The 22,972-nt window shown below is 55.3% G+C and overlaps 1 protein-coding gene across 10 annotated transcripts in view; it reads right to left on the bottom strand.

Moving 5' to 3' along the window:
- The window catches only part of TNS1 (tensin 1), a 232,385-nt gene that overhangs the window by 12,344 nt on the left and 197,069 nt on the right, over positions 1-22,972 (bottom strand). For 9 of the 10 annotated variants that reach the window (XM_081242898.1, XM_081242901.1, XM_081242903.1 and 6 more), the window contains 8 exons: positions 22,789-22,864; positions 19,203-19,295; positions 9,733-9,931; positions 5,253-6,319; positions 2,585-2,671; positions 1,716-1,847; positions 1,215-1,307; positions 197-274 (listed from right to left, as the gene is read on the bottom strand). In XM_081242898.1, the coding sequence (XP_081099024.1) occupies positions 197-274; positions 1,215-1,307; positions 1,716-1,847; positions 2,585-2,671; positions 5,253-6,319; positions 9,733-9,931; positions 19,203-19,295; positions 22,789-22,864 (1,825 nt within the window). The remainder of the gene's footprint in view (positions 1-196; positions 275-1,214; positions 1,308-1,715; positions 1,848-2,584; positions 2,672-5,252; positions 6,320-9,732; positions 9,932-19,202; positions 19,296-22,788; positions 22,865-22,972) is intronic. The other variant, XM_081242900.1, reaches the window with a different exon arrangement.

The following is a 22,972-nucleotide window of genomic DNA, read 5'->3' on the forward strand; positions in this document are numbered from 1 at the left end:
AAGATTTTTAATGAACTTTCCCTTCTTTTTCATTAGAAAAAATAAAGAGGAGAGTGGTTTTGAGTTTCCCCAAGACTGGCAACACGACCCGTTTCCTCCAAGCCTGGCGCATGTTCTGGAGCAGCTGGCTGGACAGAGACGTGAAGGAGGCCAGCACAAGGGTGCGCTTGGAGGGCGAGGAGTCTCAGGTTCCTACCTCGGTTTGGAATGACCAGCTTACAGGGCAGAGCCAGCGGGATGATGGAGTGCTGGTAGACCAGGGCAGACAGTGATCCTGCAGGGAGGGAGACAGCCGGCAGAGGCAGCGTTACTGGGAGCACGTCAGGGGCGCTAAGGAAGCATACCCACCCCGCCCCACTGTCCATAATCTTTAGCTTCTTTCTTACCTCTCCCTCATCCCACCCACAAAGCTGAAAATTCACTCCCTCTTTGACAGCAAGATCCAAGGGAAAAGATTCTAAAGGCTCACTCTAGCCGCCAGACGGTTACCCCACAACTTTTCTTTTCTTTTTTTTTTTTTTTTTTGTGGTACGCGGGCCTCTCACTATCGCGGCCTCTCCCATTGGGGAGCACAGGCTCCGGACACACAGGCTCAGCAGCCATGGCTCACGGGCCCAGCCGCTCCGCGGCATGTGGGATCTTCCGGGACCGGGGCACGAACCCACGTCCCCTGCATCGGCAGGCGGGCTCTCAACCACTGCGCCACCAGGGAAGCCCCCCACAACTTTTCTTTATCGCAAGTTACTCTCAGCATCTCTCCTAAGTCCCTCCAGCTGCCAGGGCTCCACTCAGGAGAGTGCAGCAGAAAGTATCAGAGGATGATGGGATCAAATCCCCACTCAGTAACTTATTAGCTGTGTGTCCCTGGATAAATCTCAGTTCCCTCATGTGTAAAATGGGACGATGACACCTACCACGCAGGACGGTCGGGAGACCAGAAGTGATCTAAGGTACCTAAGGTGGCTTTCACGTAGTAGGTAGTGGATAAAGGCAGCTGTTGTTATAGTTGTTATTCCAGTGTTAATGCTAACAAGTCTCCGCGGGGTAGGACAAATACAGAAAGAAATCTGGCAGAGTGAAGGCGCCACGGCACAGAGGAAGGGAGTCGCCGTGCGTTTCTCTGCTGCGTCTGTGACAAGGGTGACGGGCAGAAGCTGCAGCGGGGAACCTGGGACAGGCCTGAGACCGTGGGGACGGAGGCGCGGACAGCTCACCGAAGTTTGGCTCGTTGGGGCAGCCCTTGAGCTTGACTCCTCTGGGGCTCGTCTCTATCAGGAAATGCCTCACGAGCTCATGAGTCATGTCCCCTGGGATGAAGAGAAAGAAACGTGGATGGGTCACTGCCCATGGTGTCCTTCCGCCACCTCCCAGCACTACTTCCAACTTCTCCAGTGTGCTGGGCTGTGATGGAGAAAGGGTCACAGCAATAACACGGCCAGAGCCCTGGGATGGAGAGACCATCACTGCTAGCCCAGCCCTCAGGGAAACTCAATCACAGGGTCCCAGTCATCTTGCTTCCCTGTTCTCTGACCTCAATCATCACCAAGCCCAAGACCTGCTCTTCTGAAGAGTCTGATTAGAAGGGACCAGCTCCCATGAGAAGTAAGAGACCTGCCCACCCCACATACCCACCCCTCGTCCTCTGGCAGCTCAGGACCTAAAGAGACTGTAGGGACCACCTAGTCCTGAGGCCCCAGTGGACAAGCTGGTGTTACCTTTTTTATTCTGCTGCATGATGGTCGGAGGGGGCGAAGACACCTTCATGGCCAGCCCATAGGCTCCTCGGAAGGAGTGGCTGTCTCGGATGATGAAAGCCCCTGGCTCCTGGTCCTTCAGGAGGGCGATGGCTGAATCGGGAGGAGAGAAGGGGAAATGAGAAATTGATGCACTGGCTTAAGTCTCATCAGGTCTTGAACCTCATTCTTTCTCAGGTGAGATGAGAGTCCTTAAAGTTAAAATGTAAACACTCCTAAGGGTCCTCCTACACTAGAGTCTGCAAAGTTTTTCTGTAAATAGCCAGACAGTAAATATTTCAGGCTTTGCAGGCCATGCAGTGTCGGCTACAACTACTCATCGCTGCCATCACAGCACAAAAGCAGCCCATACAGCGAGTAAACAAATAGATGGGGTTGTTCCAAGAAAACTGTCCGGATCTGACGCCTGGCTGGAAGTCACCCTGCCCTACGTCCACACAGACTCCCCTTAGGGCCTGAGGCCTCTCATCTCCATCCCCACCATGCCAACTATGTTTTCTTCTATAAAATGGGCAAAAATCCCCCGCATCATGCAGATGGAGAGCTAAGGTTTCATAGTATCTCGGCCAGCCTTTCATTTTGTCCTGGAAAACCAAGACTTTGCTGCTTTTAAGGAAACAGCTACAACCACTGCTTCTGCTCCCCAACGCTTCACTGTGGGGAGGTGCCTCTTCCTGTCCAACCTTGGTCCCAGCTCCTCTCTGTGACCACCACCTACTGCAAAGAGGAATGAGCCTGCTTATGTCCCTTGCCCAGGGAAGACAAGGTGGGCAGCAGCCAGCTGTGACCTCAGATGGACCCCAGGACCTTCAGCGCCACCCAGCACTTACCCTGCTCTCTGGAGATCTCGGGCTTGTACCAATACTTGGAAGTGTCCTGGACAAACTTCACTTTAGCCCGCGTCTCAGGGCTGTTGTCTAAAGGAGAAGGAGAGGGAAAGAAGGTGTTACGAGTCTCCATCTCTGTCCCCCCGAAAGGTATGTTGGAATTAACCCCCAGTACCTGTGAATGGGACCTTATTTGGAAGTAGGGTCTTTGCGGATGTAAACAAGTTAAGACGCGGTCGTGCTGGATTAGAGTGGACCCCAATCCAATATGACTGGTGTCCTTATAAAAAGAAGGAAAGGGACAGGGAGACATAAGGGGAGAGTGTCATGTGAAGACGGAGGCAGAGATTGGGGAGATGCATCTACAAGCCAAGGGACCATGAGAAGCTAAGACAAAAGCCTAGAACACAGTCTCCCTCAGAGTCTCCAGAAGGAACCAATCCTGCCAATACCTTGATTTTGGATTTCCAGCCTCAGCTACCATGAGAGAATACATTTCTGTTGTCTTAAGCCACCAAGTGTGTGGTCCTTTGTTACGGTTGACCTAGGAACCTAACACGGAAAGCTAGTCTCTGCTCAAACATCATCAGAGCATTCTGGAAGGGGCCTTGAGCTGCTTTTGCGTCCTCCCCCTGTCTTCCAACAACCACCGTGGCTCACGGAGCTGCCCTCCTGTTGAAGAGACTGAACAGCATTCTCACCAAGCCAGCGAGAGCCCTACTCCATCCCATCTCCCCCTTTCTCTAGAAGATTCAGACTAAACCCTTCCCGAAGTTTCCCTCCCACCCTCTAGTCCCTTCCTCCGTGGGCTCAATTTCCCAACTCTATCCTAACAACCTTGAGGATGAGAGCAGAAAAACACATTTCTGTCCACTTCCCCCAAGCTCCGCCTCCCTTCCCATATGGAAAGCCCGGGTTCTGCCTCAGGTAGAGCAGAAAGATTGCTCCTGCCTTCCCTGGGACAAATAGGAGAAGGGTTGGCCTAGAATTAAGAGGCCATCTACTGAGTGTCACAGACCCCACTTCTCTGGCAGACATCCCCACCCCAGACCCTTTGCAGACTAGGGATGCTTTCATAGAATGCTAGGTTCTGGAGGAGCTCAGAGGACACCTTATCCAACCTATTACTTTACAGGTGAGGAACGTGAGGTTCAGAGAGGGAGAGCCACTTGCCCAAGTCACACAGATGGTCCACAGTAAGGCTTTTGTAAGACCTTCCCAGGTAAGAAGATGCAGCCGCCAGTTTGGTGCCAGCTACACCATATCGTCCTGGCTGGGTATTAGGACATGTGGGTCTCACTCTCCAACCTCTTCCTTCATCTTTTGGCACCAAAGAAAGCAAAGGGAGGATGGGGGAGAAGGGTAAAACAGAATATTCCAAATCTGCATGTTTCCTCTCCTTTCATCAGTGAGAGGCTGGAACAGAGGCGCCTGTGCTCACGGTGCCCTCAAGTTCCGGGCACAGACCAGACATGCGGGCTGGGCTGTGTGTCTGGTGCTTAGTCAATTTCAACTTGTCACTTACACTCTGCTAGGCTTCTGGGATCTGTTTTTGGAGGACAGAGATGGGGTAGGTCAGCTCCTTTTCCTGGCAGCTGTGCACTTAGCAGGGCCTCTGGGCTAGGCAGCTGGGCTGTACAACTGTGCAAGCTACCTCTCTCTGCTCCAAAGCCCCAGGCCCTGGGGCTGCTGGGGCCTAATGAGCTGTCAGAGGTGGCTACAGCCCCATGTGCCTTCCTGTGTTGACTCCCATGGCTATTTTAAGCAAGGAAGATGGTGGGAAACAGGAAATGTCCCAACTACTAGAAGTTCTGCATCCTCCAAGAACTGGGGCTGGGAACCAGATGTCTCTGGCGAGCAGCAGGAAGCAGGGGTGTGCAGTGTCGTTTGGCAGGCTCAGGGCAGGACCTGGGAGTGATGCTGAGAATCTGGGCAGCTGGGGCCCATCCCAGGCTGCCTGCAGCATTCTAAATCTTCCTGGAATGCCCCAGGGCTCCAGGGCTGCTCTGCACATAGTCAGGTTCCAGATCTGGCCGACAAGCTGCAGATCAGCTGACACCCTAACCTTTTTGTTTAGAAAATGAGCCCTCTAAGTGGAGGCAAAAGATGCCCAGTTCTGACGATGAGAGAAGAATTCAGTGTGCAAAACTGCGTGGGCTTCAGTGAAGCCGGGCTGGTAGAAACTAGACTCCAGTAAAAATGCTTAACCCTCGGCCTTGTGCCATATCGCTCCGGCTGCCAGATCTGTTATTAGTGATGTGAGCAAAGTGGGGATCAAAAGGTGGGAACCGTGCTGTGGGCTGGAAAAATAATGTGCGAAATGGGCAAAATCATACCCACTTTGCCAGGTGGCCATGAGGACTGATGAGATAGTCCTTGGCTCAGAGCCTGGCACAGAGCATGTGCTCAACAAGTGGTGGTGGCTACGATGACAGTGAAGATCACCGTAGCAGCAGTGCCATCATCGCACCCACCTCCTCATCCCTGTCCCCACTGCTGCCACGACCACAGCTCCAACTGCCATTACACAGGTAAGGAATCTGAGGCCCAGAAGTCAGTGATCCACCCAAGGCTGTCTGCCACGGAGATGTCAGAACAGAGACTAGCACAGGTATCCTAACTGGTGGGCTTCATCTGTCAGCCGGAGAGGTGACATGGAAGGAGGGCGCACCTGGCATGGAGTACTTGGAGAAGTCGGGCAGAGTGTGGGAGAAGGAGACGGCGCTGCCCCCGCTGGGACTGGACATGCCGCTGGCGACAGGCGAGGAGGACACCTTCCCGTTGACGGTGGCGTAGTTGGGGAGGCTGCCCGCTCGGTCTCCCATGGACATCCTCCGCTTCTCTGGCAAGGCCGGTGTCGGGCTCCCTTGTCGGAAGGCTGCTGAATCTGGCGAGGGGGAGGTGGCGGGGTTGCTCAGGCCGGGGTAGTAGGCAGGGGACACAGGAAAGGAGGGCGTGGAAGGGGCCTGGTAGCCCGAGGCGCTGCTCTGTCGGGACAGCGTGGGTCTCCGGTCCTCAGGGGTGGAGTAGCCACCATAGGCCACCTGCTGGTCCAAGCTGGGGCTGCCGGGAACCACAGATCCAGACCCTCCCAAGTGACGGCCCAGGCTGGGGCTTCCGGGGCTGGCTACTGCGTTGCCATGGAGACTGGAGGCCAGGCTGCCTTGGTGGGCCCCAGGGTGCCGGCCCAGGCTGGGGCTCCCTGGAGTGGCGGCCACATTGCCATGGAGGCTTGAAACCTGGTGGGCCCCAGGGTGCCGACCCAGACTGGGGCTTCCCGGAGTGGTTGCTGCACTGCTCTGGGGGCTGGAGGCCGTGTTACCATGGAAACCAGTTCCGGGTGGACCCATCACCTGGCGGTGGCTCAAACTGGGGCTGCTGGGGGCAGCCATGCCGGGATTCACGGCCCGGCGGACAAAGCCAGGACTAGAGGGAGTGTTGGTGCCCACTGTCCTGTGCCGTGCCTGAGGGCTCCCAGGCACCGTGTGGACACCCGCCACACTGAACTGAGACCGGGCCTGGCTTTCCGGGGAGCTGAACTGCTGAAGTGAGTAGTCGGGGCTGCTGTAGATGCTGCCCGCAGTCGGGAGAGGAGAAGAGCTCTGGTAGCTTCTCTGAGCCGAAGGGCTGGGCTGGCCCAGGCTGCCGGAGCGGAAGCCAGAATCCAGCAGAGGCTGGGTGGGTGTCCGCGGGCCCTGGTCGCTGCTCTCCCCTGATGGGAAACTCCCCACTGAAGTGCTAGAGAGAGACAGGGCAGGTCAAGATGTCACCAAATGGCATTTAGTGAAGGACAGGCTTTCAGTGAACCCTCAGCCCTCCCTCCAACCACTAATAATGACAATAAAAGCCCCCCTCACACATGCACAGGAAAGTTAAGGCTTTTATACATCACCCTACGAACATCAGAAGACAAAGCTGAGGCTCAGAGAGGTTAAGCAATAGGCTCACACCCACACAGCTCATAAAAGACCAGGATTTCAACTCAGCTGTGTCTAATTCCAAAGCCCATGTATCCTCAAGCACCACCCTGACTGCTCAACCACAAGTCAGAGCGAGATCTCTCCTACAGAAACTGAAGGTGGCTGTCCTGTTGCCCCCTCCAGCATCACAGAAACTGAACACTGGAGAGGGGGTTAAACCACTTGGATCCTGTTCCTACTGGAAGTAGCCTCACCTTGACTCAGTTTCCCCAGGTGAGTTATCAGCATCTTTAAACACTGAGAGTGTAACTGGGCATCCATTCCTGGGTAGCTCCAAAACAGCAAAGATGAAGAAATCTCACAGGAGGTTTCAGCTCATTTTAAGAACTGCATTCTAGCCATTGGATCTGGCCACTAATGGAGCAGGCTGCTTTACATGGTAATGAGGCTCCCATCCTTAGCAGCATTTAAGCAGAGACTGACCAACCAACCTCTTGACCCGAACGCTGTGGAGGAAATTTCCTCCATTGGGAGGTTAGATGAGATGAGCTCAGAGGTCGCTTTCAATTCTAAGACTGATAAAATTCAGTTCAGAGGGCACTGTACCTGGGGGAATGGCCACAGTCAAAGGTTCTCCTCTGAACTTAAGTATTGATACAAATCCATGGCCTGTGAGTTGGGAAACCCGGATTCTGCTTGTTAAAAGTTTTCCCACGTGTAACATGAGGGAAATAGGTTAGATGACTCTGATTCCTTCCAGACCCAAACTTCTATTCCTCGATGATACGGCAGGAGAGACAAAGGTTGACAGAGACCACGCATAAGCAGCAGCTGCAGGGAGGTAGCGGGCAAATTCTGCACCAGCAGCCCCTGGGGCAGGAGGGTGGGGAAGGTCCTTACATAAGACGATGCTCCAAAGCCTGGAGCCACAGACTGGAAGGAGTCTGGAGGCTGGCCGGCCACACCCTGGGCCAGGTTGGATAAGCTCAGGTCCCCCGGGTGATGTGAGGGGGAGGGCTAGGCAAGAGCCCAGGGCAGGGAGAAGGTCAGGGGCCAGGTCAGGACAAAGTCTACCTCGCATCCCAGAAGGGGCCAGAGTGGAACACCGCTTCGGTACAGAATAACCTGGATTCTGAGGAATGGGGGGATAGGTCAGGCTGCACAGCGGGGGCTGGGGACATGGAAATGGAGCTCTGGATGATTAATCCCAGAGGAGAAGCTAGCTTCCTGAGGACTACTGCAGGAGGAATTTGAAGAGTGAGAAACGGTGAAAACTTCCTAATGTCAGCACTCCCTGAATATCAGCAAGGGTGGCTGGAGAGGTGAGGAAAATCTCCTTTCCTCTAAAGCAGAAGGCAGCTTCTGCCCAGAGGCAGACCTTTCCAAAAATGGAGCCATCAGGAGGCTGGGGAGGGGGTAAGGTGGACCGGGGGTGTGTGCTTGGCTTGAGGTTTCAAATTCTTAGACTGCAGAAGAAAACTGCCTCTGCTCACCCACGCCCCCCGCCCCAACCCAGGAGGGGTGCATTACCCTGGACCAGTGCAGGTACACAGCAAGCTTGGCACACCCCTCTACGTGCAGAAGTGTGAAGAGGTGGCTGGACAGTTACCGGGCCCCGTGGGCTCCCGGGCTGGGAAGGGCAGTGGCCATGGGAAGGGATGGGCAGGGCAGGCTCCCCTCCTGGAGGCGAGTTCCGGCCTCCAGGCAGGCTCTCTGGGGCCCCCTCCCCGCCTGGCACCCTTTGCCCTGCCTAGGCTCCTCTCAGGGTCCCTCTCCTATGTTGTCTTCCCCGTCTCCCCATCATAAAGCCTCACCACCACCACCCCCGTCAAGCAGCTTCTCACTGTACGCCAAACACAGGAGCCTCGCTCTCTGGGAAATTTCAGGCTACCCTTTCTGTCTGACCCCCTCAGAACGCCAGCCAGCCATCCGCCAAGACATCCCTCCTCTAACCCTACAGCGACCCCTCACCAGCAGCTGCGTGCCCGAGGCCGCCACGCCCAACACCTCCACACCCTCCGGCTCTGTCCTTGCCGTGCTGTCCTTCTGGAAGGGCCGTTCCCTCTCCCTTCACCTTCCAACCCCTGCTCATCCTTCTGGCCTCAGCACAAATACTTCCAGCCCCCAGAGACCCTCTCTGCATCCCAAGCCAGAAATAGCGGCCTCTTGCTCTGAGCTCTTGGCTTACACATCTGCTCTGGGCACATCTGACTCTCACCCCGTGACCGGCAGGCACCATAATGCAGGTCTGTGGGGAAGGATAGAGATGTGGGCTCCGGAGCCAGACATCTTCAGTTTGAATCCTATTTTGGCTAGTATTTAGCTGTAGGACCTTGAATAAGCTACTTTATGTCTCTCTGCCTCAGTTTCCTCTTCTGAGAAGTGTGAATAATAATAGTACCTACCTCATAGGATTGCTGTGAGGTTTAAACAGAAAGCACTTAGCAAAATGCCTGGCACGCAGGAAGCGCTCACCACATAGTAATTACTCGTGTTCAGTTTTAAACTTGGGGGGAAGGGGACTTCCTGGGCAGTCCAGGGGTTAAGACTCCACACTTCCACTGCATGGGGCACGGGGTCCATCCCTGGTTGGGAGGTTAAGATCCCGCATGCCGCGTGGTGTGGCCAAAAATAAAAAATAAAAAAATTTTTTTAATTAAAAAATAGGGGCTTCCCTGGTGGCGCAGTGGTTAAGAGTCCGCCTGCCAATGCAGGGGACACGGGTTCGAGCCCTGGTCCGGGAAGACCCCACACGTCGCGGAGCAACTAAGCCCTTGCGCCACAACTACTGAGCCTGCGCTCTAGAGCCCGTGAGCCACAACTACCGAAGCCCGCGTGCCTAGGGCCCGTGCTCCACAACAAGAGAAGCCACCAAAATGAGAAGCCCACGCGCCGCAACGAAGAGTAGCCCCTGCTCGCCACAACTAGAGAAAGCCTGCGAGTGGCAACGAAGACCCCAACACGGCCAAAAATAAATAAATGAAATAAATAAATTTATTTTTAAAAAAACTTTAAAAAATAAATAAATAAACCTGGGGTAAGGACTATGCCTGGTTCACCTTCATACTCTCCCTGGGGAGTTGGCGCTCAGGGGATGCTCTCACCATGCACCCTGATAAGCTAGTTCCCAGGAGCAGCAACCTGGATGTGACTTCTGCCTGTCCACGCCCTAGACAGATCCAAGAGGCCTCACCTGTGCTGCCCCAGGCCTGGATCTTCCTGCCCACTTACCTGTCAGCGCTGAGGATGGGGCTGCTGGTGGAAAGGGGGCTGGGGGAGACAAAGGAGCCTCCCAGGGTCCCGTTCCTCAGGGGTGTCTCGCGGCCATAGGCCTGGGCAACCGGGGCGCTAAAGCTCTTGGGCTCAGGATCCTGAGTCCGGGGCCCAGCCACTGCCGTCCGCACCACCGACTCCACATAGCTCCGGGGCTCTGGAAGGGGCAAGGGGACAGGGACTGAGTCTGGATCCACAGGGGTGCAGTGCGGACCCCACCCAACCTCCAGGGAACCCCTGTCCCCAGGGCCTATGGGGACAGCCCCAAAAGGACAGCCAAGCAGACAAAGGGCAATTCTCCAGGGCTTCTGCCTTCCCAGGCCCACCCTCTTCCCAGCATCTTGGAGAAGCTGTGAGAGTCCCCAAGGAACCTTTAACCAGGGCCTCGTTCTGAGAATCTTCCCAGAAATGGACCCCAAAACGCAGCCATCACAGAATCCTCCCTCCTAGATCCAGGATGCCCACCCTTCACTGGTATCCCCTCTAGCTGCTTCTTTTCTACGACCTGCTACCCAGGCCCCCAGGCCCTTCTAGGCTCCCCAGGCACCACTGGAAACTGAGCTCTTCGTGGACCCCAAGCTCCAGCCCAGCCGTGCATCTCGGGACAGTGCCAGGGCTCATGCTGGCTCCTCCCCACGCCCAGAATCCAGAAACAGGCTTGCTGGCCTAGCAACAGGCCTGTGCGGGTGAGTTCCGCCCAGCCCCTGCATGCCAAGACACACCCACCCACCTTGCCTGACACACTTAGCATTCCTCCCGAGACTGACATCATTATCCCGCTTGGTGTTCAGAGTGGCCTGAGAGGAAGGCTAGGCGGGGGAGGGGGGAGGAGCCAGTGCCAGAAAAGTCATTTTGCAGATGAGGACGCTGAGGCCTGGAGAGTGAAGTGGCTGGAGGCACAAGCAGGACTCAGGTCTCCCGGGCCACCCCCCAACCCAGTGCTGTGCGCCCCTCCCAACCCCCGATCCCGGCCTCTGAAGCCAGCCGCCAGACTAACTTGTTATCAAACAGGAAGAAGAAGCAGGGCACCCTGGGCTTCTCCAGGGACAGGATCAGGGATAGATGACGCTCCTACCACCTCCAAACCTGGCACCGTCCCTGAGGACGTCCCAGGGGGGACATGATCTGAGCACACACCTACCCTCTGCCCACAATTAGGGCATCCGCTGAAACCAGCCTCAGAAATGGAAGAACTGCAGAGTCTGTGCAGCCCTGGGGGCGGCGGCAGGGCGCAGGCCCCTGGAGCCTCTGCAGCCGGACTGTGCTGGCCACTGAGTCAGAGAATAGCCCCCTTCCCTCAGCCCAAAGAAAACGTTACTTTGGAAGGAGCCCAATCACCAAGGCGTTATGGGGCCGTTACAGGCCCTGGTCTCTGAGGTGACTTCCAGGCCTGATATCCTGCATCCAGGCCCAGAGGCCTGGGGATCCAGGGAGAGGATGGTCCTTTAGAACAGGGCCCTTTACGGAGGAGGCCTGCCGTCTGCATACAACTCCAGCCAGAGGCTGCCAGTGTATCTTTTAGTTTCCGCACGGAGTTCCCTCCAACCAACAGCAACAGTGAATGGGGCTGGGGCAAGAGGTCTGCAAAGCGACAGGCATGGGGCAGTCTATTCCAGGGACCCGGCCCAGGGTGACACAGGACCAGCCACCTTGGCACCCAGAGATAGAGTCCACGTGGGCAGAGGCCAGCAAGGCGTCCTCAAAAGCCCCCTCATCCAGCCCAGGCCACCCACCCACCCGGCAGAAGCCCCAGGCCACAGCCCCTCCAAAGGCAATGATGCCATGCCGTCCAAGCCTGAGGTCCTGCTGGAGCAGAGACGGGCAGCGCATTTTTTTTGAAAAGCGCCCGACAGTAAATATTTCAGGCTTAGAGGGCCAGATGGTCTCTCTCACAGCTGCTCAGTTCTGCTGCTGTTATCGCGCGAGCAGCCACAGACAATACATAAAGCGATGAGCATGGTTGTGTTACAATAAAACTTTCTTTACAAAAATAGATGATAGGCCGGATTTGGCCATAGATTGCTGGCTCCTGATGTAACCTGTCTGCTCAGCCCAGAGAGGTGGAGCGATTTGCCCCAGAACACACAGCCAATCAGTGGCCACGGCTACCATCTCCTGACTCTCAATGCTGGCTCTGAGTGTCCTAGAGGGGCCATAGCCTCCTGGGACACCCAGAGTTGGCTGCTACCCAGAACTCCAGCCCATCAGCCAGAGAAGAGCCACCTCCACAGGGCTATTAATAATAGTAAAAATAGCAAACAACTGTATGAGGAGAGTAGAATTTGGAGAATGTAAGTGTCTTGCCCAGGCCACACGTAGACTGTGGCAGAATTGGCCTAGGAACCCAGGCAGTCTGGCCCAGGTCCTGCTCTTGGGCCCTGCACACACCGCCAGGTGAAAATCGGGAAGCCGAGAATTTCAGTGTCTTTAGCCTTGGGGGGCTGGCTCCATGCTCTGGGGTAACTCTGACAGAAGAGACCTCAGACAGGACCCCTCACGCCCACAGAAATGGCAATTGAGACCCAAGGCCAGAGCCCACCTTCCCTGCCCATCCCTCACCTCCCGGGGTCACTCTCTGAAAACTCCTCCTGGCCACCTCCAGGCTGTCGGCTTCACGCTGGTGCCCGCAGCGCTTAGCACCCTTCTCTCCCAACCAGAGATGGCAAGGGGATCCATCTGCTCCCTGGCAGCCCCAGGCTCCTTGCTGATCTGTATTTTCAGTGCCTGGCACACAGTAAGTCCTCAATAAGTTTTTGTCCCACAAACTAGTAGACGTGTGACCTTTACCCTCTCCACCCCACCCACACAGAGGTGCACAATAACTAAGACCTAAAAGGCGCACATTCGTTTTTCTCCTTCTCTTGAATTCTTGCTGACCCCAAAAGTACAAACTAAAATGCACACGGTGAGCCCTGAAGTCGGTGATCTTTTCCACCTGCCATGTCCTCCTGATCCACTCCCCAACCTGCTCTGTGTCCCTGCAGGCCAGCTTTTACTGACCGCATCCCCCAGACCCCGGGCTCCACATGGCTTTGACCTTAGGCCGCTGGCTAGTAGGAGAGACTAGGAGGGGATGGGGGGGTGGTGAGGAGAGAAGGTCAAAGTGCCAGGGCTGCATTTTCCACCCAAGATCCCAGCTCCAGTCAGGGGCCCTCTCCTCCAGCTCCCTCCTGGTTCCTCCAGGCCTGGCATGCGGATAGCTCCGACCTCCTGCTAGGAGGGCCACCCGGTGGCGGGGTGCTTCACCATCCCTCTTTGGTTTGCCCAGACCTTCTAAATAGTCCATTGTCTCCTCAGTTGCCCCATTGGAATGAGCCATCTGTTTCCTGCCAAGACCTGAAGTGGGTAAGCAACTCATATTATATTCCCAACTCACATAAGCACCCCATCCTGTAAAAAAGTACACGTACTGCTTTTACCAGCAGTAGAACTGAGGTAAGGCCGCCCACACCACCTGGTGCCAGAGTCAGGACGGAGCCAAGCCTGGGACCACAGATGCTGACTCCCATCTGCTCTGTTTGCCATCACTCAAGCCTGCATCCCCACTAACTCCTTCTGGCCCAGACATAGTGACAGGAGCCTGAGTGGAGTTTGCACAGAACATCCATGGGACTGTATGTTAGAAAGTTTGGAGATATTAGAAAACCTGAGATCCTATAGGATGGACACATTCATAAGGCATCAGGCTCGTGAGCCCCGTCCCCACTCCCATCAGATCCTAAGTTACAGAGGAGCTCTCAGAGGACTCAGCGTCTGAGCTTGGAGGACAGGGCTGCTTACCCAGGGAGAAGCACCAGCAGCCATTCCCACCACGAAGGCTGGAAACAGCCCTATGAGTTCAGGTGGCCAACGAGCCTGGGCGCTTTGCTCTGAGGCTCGCAGCCTGTGGATTTCAGGCCCAGCCCGCCTGGCTCTGCCCTCACCTTACTCTCTACCTCCATCCTCTTCCTTGGTTGGCTGACCTTCCAGGCCCAAATCAGGGGTAGAGATTCACTCAACCTCTGCTCCTCATGAACCCAGAGCAGGAGGGATCTTTGGGGAGATATTTGATTTTCTAAGTCCATCTCCAGAACGGTTCAAAACCAACCTTTTGGGCCAAACCCCAAGTTTTCAGACTCAGATTTCCATATTGAAAATACCTCCCTTTTCCTGTCTGTCCCCATCCTCCCTCTCTCCTCCCTATCTCAGTACAACATACAACCTGTAGGCTCCCCCTTCTTTCACTTACTGGAGGGGTGACCTGGAGCAGGCTGCTGAACATTTCTGGGACTCAGTTTCCTCATGTGTAAAATGGGAATGAGAATACTCACCTGCCCAGCTAGGATCGAGTGACAAGAGAAGGAAAGTCCCTTCTAATTCCTTCCACTAGTTGCAACGCCGGTTTATAAGCAGCCCCACCGTTGCCCACCTGTACCCGAGCCGTGCCTGTGCCTGCCTCCCTCTACCCTCTCTCCTGCTGCTTTCATCCTCTCTGCCGATCCCAAGCAGCTGCACCCAGAGGCAACGGGAACTGGGAAGGGCAGGAGAGGAGGGGCCAGGGAGGGTGCTTGGTGTAGAACATTCCAGGAGCCCAAACCCATTCCAAGTGGCTGTTGGAGGCTGAGAGCAGCTGGACATGAGGCTGAGTGACTTAGCCCCACCAGGCTGGGGTCACTGTCAGCTCTTCACCCACACCCTGAAGTGCATTTCCTGCCTGCCAGGAAAGGTTCTTTGCCTGGAGAGAAAGGGCCTGCCCGCTCCAAGTGAAATGAAGACAGGCGGATGGCGGGGAGGGAGGAAGTAAAACCCCCGAGGCCCCATCCAGGAGCTCAAAAGTTAGAATTCCAAACTCAGATTGGGCCACACAGCCCTCCTCTGAGCTCCCATCACACCCTGTTCCTCCCCCAGCTCAGCACTCCTACCTTATGCGGAGATATCTGTCTTTACCAGGCCAGCTCACTCATCTTTAAGCCCTCAGTACCTGGCACAGGACCTGGCACAGAGTAGGTGCTTGGTAAATCTGTGTTGCACAGCACTGCCCAGAAATACCCAGATGCCACAGTACACCCATCACCGAGGATCTCAGAGCAGGAAGGACCCCCGAGGGGCCATTTCTAGTCCACTGTCTTCCTCTGTGCTACATCCATCCCATCTAATCATCTGAACAGACAGAACCTAAGCTGAATGTTACCTGTTCCCGTTCCTCCAGGAAAGAAGGTTCAGCAATTTCTTTCCCTGTTTCCCCACTGGGAAGATATCCTTGATATCTCGAGGAGATCATGCCTTTACTGTTACAGGCTTTCTTCCTCTCCTTCCTTCCTGGAGAAGGGTACCCAGTAAAGACACTGTTTATGTTTAGAGGTTGTGCCCCGTGCGATCACATGGAAAGGGGCAGCCTCCACGGGCTGATCCAGCGTAGGCTCTCAGCCGTGCCCCCAGTTGACTGTCTGGGCCTGGACAAGTCATTTAACATCCATACATGTCATCTCCTCATCAGCAAACTGGGGTTCCTGCCACCTTCCTCACAGTGCTTCTGTGATTATTAAACAAGATGATGTGACCCACACAGTCCCGCCCCTGCCTGCTGACCCTCACTCTGTACCACACGCCCCGCCCTTGCTCCAGCCTCCAGATCTCCCTTGCTCTCACTTCACTGACTTTGCAGTTCATGGAAAAAAAACATGCTGTTCCTCCCACCCCAGGGCCTTTGCACATGCCCTTTACCTCTACATGGAATGCTCTTCTCCCATCCCAGTGTCACTGAGTTAATGTCACTCATCCTCCCATCTTGCTTCTTCTTTTATGAGCCAGGGTCTCATGAAAGTGTATCCCTTCGCTCTGGAACACTTATCTCAATACTTAATTCTCAGTGATAGTTTAATTCTGGCGCCCGTTCATGAATTTCCTCCACGAGATTAGGAATCATGGTATGCTTATCATTATATCCCCAGAGTGCCTGGCACATAGGAGGCACACAAAATATTTGTTGAATCAATGAACCAACCAATGACAGAATGAATGAATGTAAAGCATTTAGCACGGCACATTGAACGGAACAGACTCCCCTAAAGTCTTTTTTTCCCCTAGCTAAATAAGTCTGTCTGTCTCTGATTATTTTTCCTCACAAGCATCTTTTTCTGAATTTCCCATCAAAGTATCAGCAGGGAAATCAAGCAGTGCTTCAGAGGGTCAGCAAAGTCTGACCCGGGAGGTGATGCATGAGTCACAGGAAAAACGGAATGTCCCCTGCCTCCACCCACCTCCCTCCCCAGGGAGGGGATTGACAACAATTCCGATCCCCGTGCTAGAATCCCACGGCATGGCGCCTGGAGGCAGGAGGAGGGCTTTGAAACAGCCCCTTGATTAGGAGACTGGAGACCAGTAAGTCCAGTCTCGGCCCTGCTTCCTCTTAACTGTGAGCTTGGGAAAATGCCCCACCCTCACCCCACAACACAGACCTCAGCTCCACATCTGTGAAGACGATGGGTGTGGTAGAGTCGAGCCCTAAGAACCTTCCCCTGCAAACTCTGTGGCTCCAGGACAGATGGAAGAGGGTCAGAGGGCTTGGGGCCCTGTAGGCCTAGATTCTCTCATAAGGTGCAAGGGTCAGGTGTCACTTCCCATCTGTTGAAGTGTCACCCCAAAGTGGGGAACACACAGCCAGGGCCTGTCACCCTCAGACCTTCCCACTGGAGAGCGTGTGGGTCCCCCCAGTCTGTGGAGATCAGCAACCACGAAGGGACCCAAGAGCTCCTGTGTGGGTGTGCACCTGGAACACAGCACACGAACACTGGCTCCGGGCCCCAGCTGATTCTAGACTCCTGTTGGGAACCGGCAGTCAGCCACCAGCCTGGAGGAGGTCCTCTCCCCGGGTATGAGGTTGACCGGGGGTGAGGCCCCACTGTGGCTCTCCCCATTCTGGGATCTGTTGTTGGGGGGGCTGCCTTGTTCTGCACCCCCCAGGCAGCCTGGCACTGTTGCCAGAACTCTGGCTGGCTAGGAGTGAGCAAAGCTTTATGGGAAACTCCAGCCATCTTTTCTGGGTGATGGCAGATTCAGAGGGGCACAGCCCATGCCCAATTGGGGGATAGAAAATCAAGGTAATGAGTGCAAAGGGAAGTGGGAAGTGGGCTTAAGAAACCAGATGGAGGAATTCCCTGGCGATCCAGTGGTTAGGACTCTGCGCTTTCACTGCTGAGGGCCCAGGTTCAGTCCCTGGTTGGAGAACTAAGATCCCACAAGCCGTGGCGCAGTCAAAAAAAAAAGGAAGAAAGAAAGAAACCGGACGGAGTGTTTAAAAAACCAGGCCACGCAGCTCCAGAGCCAAGGGGAGAAGTCAGAACATCTAACATATCCAAGCTGGAAGGTGCTCGGTGGCGCCCACCTCGTCCAAGCAAGCCCGGTAGAGACGGGGGGACATGGATGCCCAGGCCACTCAGGCTGCACAGGCCGACATTCCCCTCATTCCACCTGCTGCTCTGAGGCATCATTTGAGTTATGTTCCTAATAAATTAAAGGCCTTCAACCCGCTTACATCCCCTCTCTGCTTCTCTGTGTGTGATGCGAGTTCATCTAAATCAGGGGGTAAGCCAGGACACAGATGTGCTAACTCCTTGAACCTGTCACCATTATGTGCATGGATAGCCGGAGCCCATCTGTATAGGGGTGAGTCCATAGCTTTTCCCAAATCCCCAAAGTCATCCAAGATCCCAGAAAGACAGACGTCCTACCGTCTGTGTTGATATGAAACCAGGCGAGGGCTTCAAGAAGGCAACTTGTGGCTCCAAGACAGTGGCTCTGAACCAGGAGTGGTTATCCGCCATGTTTGAGCCATTCTGATTGTCGCGACTGGGCGCCTGCTACTGGCGTGTAGCAGGTAGAGGCCAGGGATGCCGCTCAACATCCTACAATGCACATGGCAGCCCCACAACTAAGAACTGTCCAGCCCTAAGCGTCGGTAGTGCCGAGGCTGAGAAACGTTTCGTGCTCTGAGCTATAAATGTGGGGCTCACCCGGGAAATGCGATAAGGAGACCCGCCCTCCGAAGGGGCTTGCTGCACCCCAGGCAGGCGGGCGGAAGCACCGCCGGGGGAGGGGTGTTTTGTCGGCAAGGTGGTACTGCACTAGCGCCTGGACACTGTCCGTGCCTGGACCCGCGCTCTGCGGCCGTGAGCGCCTCAGTCAGCATCCGCAGTGACAGCTCAGCACAGGGGTGGGGACCAGGGAGCGGGCTCTGTGCTCAGTCACATGAGACCTGATCAGAGAAGAGAGCTGGCCCCCCAGGTCAGGCAGAGCAAACGGAGTGAAAAGCCATTCCCAGACCCGGAGAGCGGGAAGCAGCAGCGCGGCGATGCCGCACTTACCTTCAGAAAGTTCTGTCACCACCTTCCCCTCATCCTCCTCTGAGGGAAGATGGGAAGAGAGGTGAGGAGGAAGGAGAGGCAGGTGATGAAGAGGAGAGGAAGAGCAAAGAGGAGAGAAAGAGAGAGAGGTGGATTAACAGGGGTTATTTCTTGAGAGAGAGACTTTGCTGAGAAAAGGGAGGTGGGAAAGCAGGGGTGAGACGGGGGCAGAGACGGACTCTCCAGAAGAGCCGCAGGGTGAGGGGTGCGGTCCACCCAGACAGGGCCCCGGGGCTCCAGGGTGGCGAGGCACTCAGGGCGCACCGCTGAGAGAGGGCTTTGCTCTTGGGAACAGCAGGCCTGGTGTCCTTGTCACAGCTCCCGCGCCTCAAGCAGGAGTGTGCTGGCCTGGTGACAGGCAGCCCCCCACCCAGTGACCTGGTGTCCCTGGCCATGCAGACACATCCTGAGAGGGAGGCTGTGCCCTGCTGTGTCTGCGTGGGTCACACCTGCACGCCACCGCCCGCCTACCCGGCTGGATCAATCAGTCTTCTGGTGACTAAGGAAAAGAAGCAAAGCTGTCCCCAGAGTCCCAGCCCAGCTCCCAAACCAGAGTCTAGGGAGCAAGTTTCTGGGCTCAGCCTGTTGGAAACGGCCACTGAGGGCCCAGGGCCCCCACCTGCCCCTTCTCCACAGGGAGGAGAGAAGCCGGGAAGTGTGACGAGGTGTGCCCGGGGGTGTGTGCGTGTGCACGCGCGCCTGGACGCTGGGGCGTGGAAGCCAGGCTTCCGGCAGAGACGTAACTGACTCCAGGGAAACAGGGCAGGCCTCCAAACCCCCACGTCAGAGGATGCTGGGAGCGGCACTGACCCCACCAGGCAATGGCAGGAAGGCTACAGAGGGATCCGGCCCCCTCAAACCCCACACGGAGAGCCCCACCGAGGCCTGATCTCAGCATGGACACACAGCTAGGCTGCCACCTTGTTTCCAGAAGGGTCCTGAGAACCCACCACCTCTGGGCCCTGCCCAGGACCACAGGGGTCCTCCAACCCCCCACTGCTCCCTCCAGCCTCCCCGACCACCTCCCTTCCCACTGGAACCACTCACCGCCGGTGGGGTGCAGCAGGATGCTGGCTGGGTTATGGGGCTTCAGGCCCAGAGCAGACAGAGGTGTCTTGGCCAGACCTGGAGGGGAGCGCACTGCGCCGAGAAGAAGAGGCGAGACCCCAGGAGTGAGCGCGGGTGATGGGCTGGGGAGAGGACCCCTCCTGAGTCTGGGCGTGTCGGGGAGGGTGGGCAGCAGAAGGCTGAGCAGACGAACCAGCCCCAGCCCCAGGGATGCTGCTGCGGCTCCACTGCCCTCTCCTGTCTCTGTGTTTTTCCACAGTGTAAAGGCTAAAGGAAGTCAGCAAATGACCCTGCCCCTCAACCTCCAGAAAGTAATTTCTATCCCTAGGCCCTGAGTTCCTTTGCTACGGTCCCTCTGCATGGCCGTGGTGTATAACATACACGTTGGTTTCTCGGGTGCCCTCTGCCTTGCTCTATGTTATCCTCTCTCTAACCCCCTTCTCTCACTTTCCCTACCCACCCCCAAACAAACAGGCATGCACACACACACACACACACACACACACACACAGAGGCAGATGGACTTAAAGAAAATGGAGTATCAAGACAGCACAACATGTAAAGTACAGAAGGAGGAGAAGGGACCACCAGCAGAACCAACCCCGAGTCCCCAGGCTAGCCCTCGGCCACAGGTCTTTGGCCCCCAGCCAAACAGGTCTCTTGCAAGCCCCACGAAGAGAGGATTTCTCAGCAGGGGGCTCTCTTAACCGCTAAACCTCAGTGTTTGGAAGAGAGAGAAGCCCCATCTCTACAATCCTTGGCCAAGAGCACCACCACCCTGCACGAGCCCCAGCTCCCTCCCAAGCCGCCCGTCTGGGTTGGAAGTGTCACATAACACACAAGGTCAGAAAGGGCGGTCAGGCTTTCTCCCATTAGCCAAGGACGTGGCCGGACTCCGAGCTGAGCTGCAGGGCGGTTGCTATGCCCAGTCACGAGATTTCTCAGCGGCAGCTGCCACGTCTCCTAACACACCTCTGAGGAGAAGTAAAGAAATGAGCTCTGTGTCTCCGGCCGCAGCTCTCGGGACCCTGCAGAGGCCATAGCGGCTGAGGACATGCAGCTGCACAGGTGTGCCAGAGCCCAAGACTGCCTGCCCCACACCGATGGCCTCAACAGACTAGCTGTGCCCCCTTGGGTGCCCAGGCCGCACACAGCAGCTCCGGGACCCTCCCTGGCACCTCCTCCCTCTCCCCAAAGACTGTGAGACCTGTAGGAAACTAACCTCCCAAAATATAATCTCTCAATGAAAGCAATTTAAATAACTTACGTGTGCACATGCCAGTGTGTACGTAGGTGTCTGTGGGCATAGAGAGGCATCGCAAGAGTCCAGATGGGTGGCCCACCCCTATGCTCCACCCTAACCCTGAGATGCCCCACAGACAAATACAGCAGAGGGGACAAATACGTACAGACATAAACACTTAGCCATGGCGTGGGTCTAGGCCTGCATGCTCCTGTGTGTCCCTCTTTCTCTCATTACACACACACACACACACACACACACACACACAGAGGTATCTTGCAACTTTGAATGTGATTAATTATGAAAGAATGAGCCCAACCTCAGAGACCACTGTCTGTGGAATGACCACGAAGCCTCTCCAGCCCACAGGTTTGCATGTGTTTGCCCAGCGGGTGCGGCAGAGGCAACACGTGGACCAGTGAAAGGAGGTGAAGGGGACAAGGGAACAGAGGCGGTGGGAGGCTTCTCTAGGCTCCCCTCAGCACCTCCAACTCCCTAATCACTCCTGTCCCCAGTCCCCAGGCATCTGGCCCCTCTGCTGAGGCAGACAAGTGGGTGGCCCCGAAGACAGGCAAGGCTTGGCTTCCTGAGAGAAGAATTCCTCACATTTCTCCGCCTCTGGGCAAGGAGGAAACCTCTAACTCATTCTCCCTGCCTGGGGCTCTCTCGGGGTTGGCCAAGGGGAGAAGGGGAGGGAGAGAAGAATGCGAACAGAAACATGTGGCAGAACCCAACTCTAGCCCAGCCCAGATGGCTTCATCCCAAACAGGGTGCTGGCCAGGATCCTGGCTATTTGGACCCACAGGGAATTGGAGCAGGTGTGAAGGTGGGGGGTTAAGACCAGGGAGAGACATTCCACAAGTCATAAAAGGCACAGAGCTATCTTGAGCAGATTGCCCTGGGCTTGCACTGTCCAATATGGTAGCCATGAGCCACATGGGGCTATGGAGCACCAGCGGTGTGGCCAGTCTAAACAAAGTTGTAAGTGTAAAACATACAGTGATTTCAAACTTGTATGAAACAAGAATGTGAAATATCTCTTTATACTGATTACATGTTGAAATGATATTTTAGATCCTTGGGGTTAAATGAAATCTATTATTAAAATTAATTTCACCAGCCTCTTTTTAGATTTTATTTTAAAAGATTGTAAGATATCTCATTAATATTTTTATTTCAATTTGCCTATTGAAATTATAATACTTTGGATATTTTGAGTTAAATTTAAAAATCATTACAATTAATTTCTCCAGTTTCCTGTAAGTTCTTTAATAGAGCTATTAGTAAATTCTCCAGTGCAAACATGGCTCATGTTATTTTTCCACTGGACAGCACTGCTCTAGGGACAGCCATGGCATCCACTCATAGCTTCAGCCTCCTGCGTGTCCAAGATGGTAGCCAACACGAGTTCTGTTGGCACAGGGGCCAGGTACTGGTGTCACATTCCTCCCCTCTGCGGGATGGCCGAACACCAGGAGAACGCATGGCCAGCTCCAACTCCCTTGTCCTCACCCTCCTCCCCTCTCAGCGGGACAAGTGAATAGCCTGGGCAGGACCCACCCAATCTGATCCTGGAGCATCGCCAGCCTCTCTAGCTCTGCAGACCCAGGCCTCTCACAGGGACCCGGAGTCCTTCACAGCCTGGTACTGCTTTCCCAGGCCTCCTCCAGCTCCTATTCATGTCTCTTCTACCACAAAAAGGAACACTGCCCCTCTCCTAGGCTCATCCAGGTCTTCTCTTTGGGTAAAAATGTCCCTGCCCTTCAGGGATTTGCCTCTCCTGTGAGAGCATCAGGGGGATACAGACTAAAGGCTCCTGTCTGGAAGCCAAGGGATGAATGAGATGGGGATACGGTCAGCCTAAGGGTTCTGAGCCTTTCTTTCCTCGGTGGAACCTGAATAGGTTGCCTGAAGTGGAAGAGGTGCCTGGATGCAGACAAAAATAGGGGTCAGAAGCAAGAAGGTCAAGGGGTGTCTCAGAGACACACCAGCAAGGCACAAAGAGTCCCTTTAGGATGGGGGATGTTTTGCACATAGGATGCGAAGACTCTCAGCAACCAGCAAACTCCATAACGTGGGAGTCCAGGGGCCCCACAGTAGGTCAGTCCGGATCCCAGGACTGCGGCTGCTGCATCCTTAGACGTGTGAGCGTGGACGGCAGAAAAGAATAGAAGCGGGGGAGGGGAGCTGAAGTAAAATGAGCCATAGGGATGAGAAGCGGCAGGTTCTGGCCCCTGCCAACTTTGCCAGCACCCCCAAACCTGGGTGCTTACACAGGCCAGAGGGGACCCAGGGAAGGCAGGCTGAGTGTGAAGTTCTTACCCCCACTGGGCGGTGGGCTGGTCGGGGAGGTTCTCTCCATCTCCTCAAAGGCCTCCTTGTAGCTGTGCAGATGGGGCTGCAGAAGAACAAGGGAGGAAAACAGTGGCTGTGCCCCTGAGGAGGAGGGGTTCCCAGTTAACCAGCCTGACCACCGCCCTCCCCTGGTAAACACAGAGGTCAAAGG

Source organism: Mesoplodon bidens, assembly GCF_964165515.1.
Source record: "Mesoplodon bidens genome assembly, chromosome: 8".
Lineage (NCBI taxonomy): Eukaryota > Metazoa > Chordata > Mammalia > Artiodactyla > Ziphiidae > Mesoplodon > Mesoplodon bidens.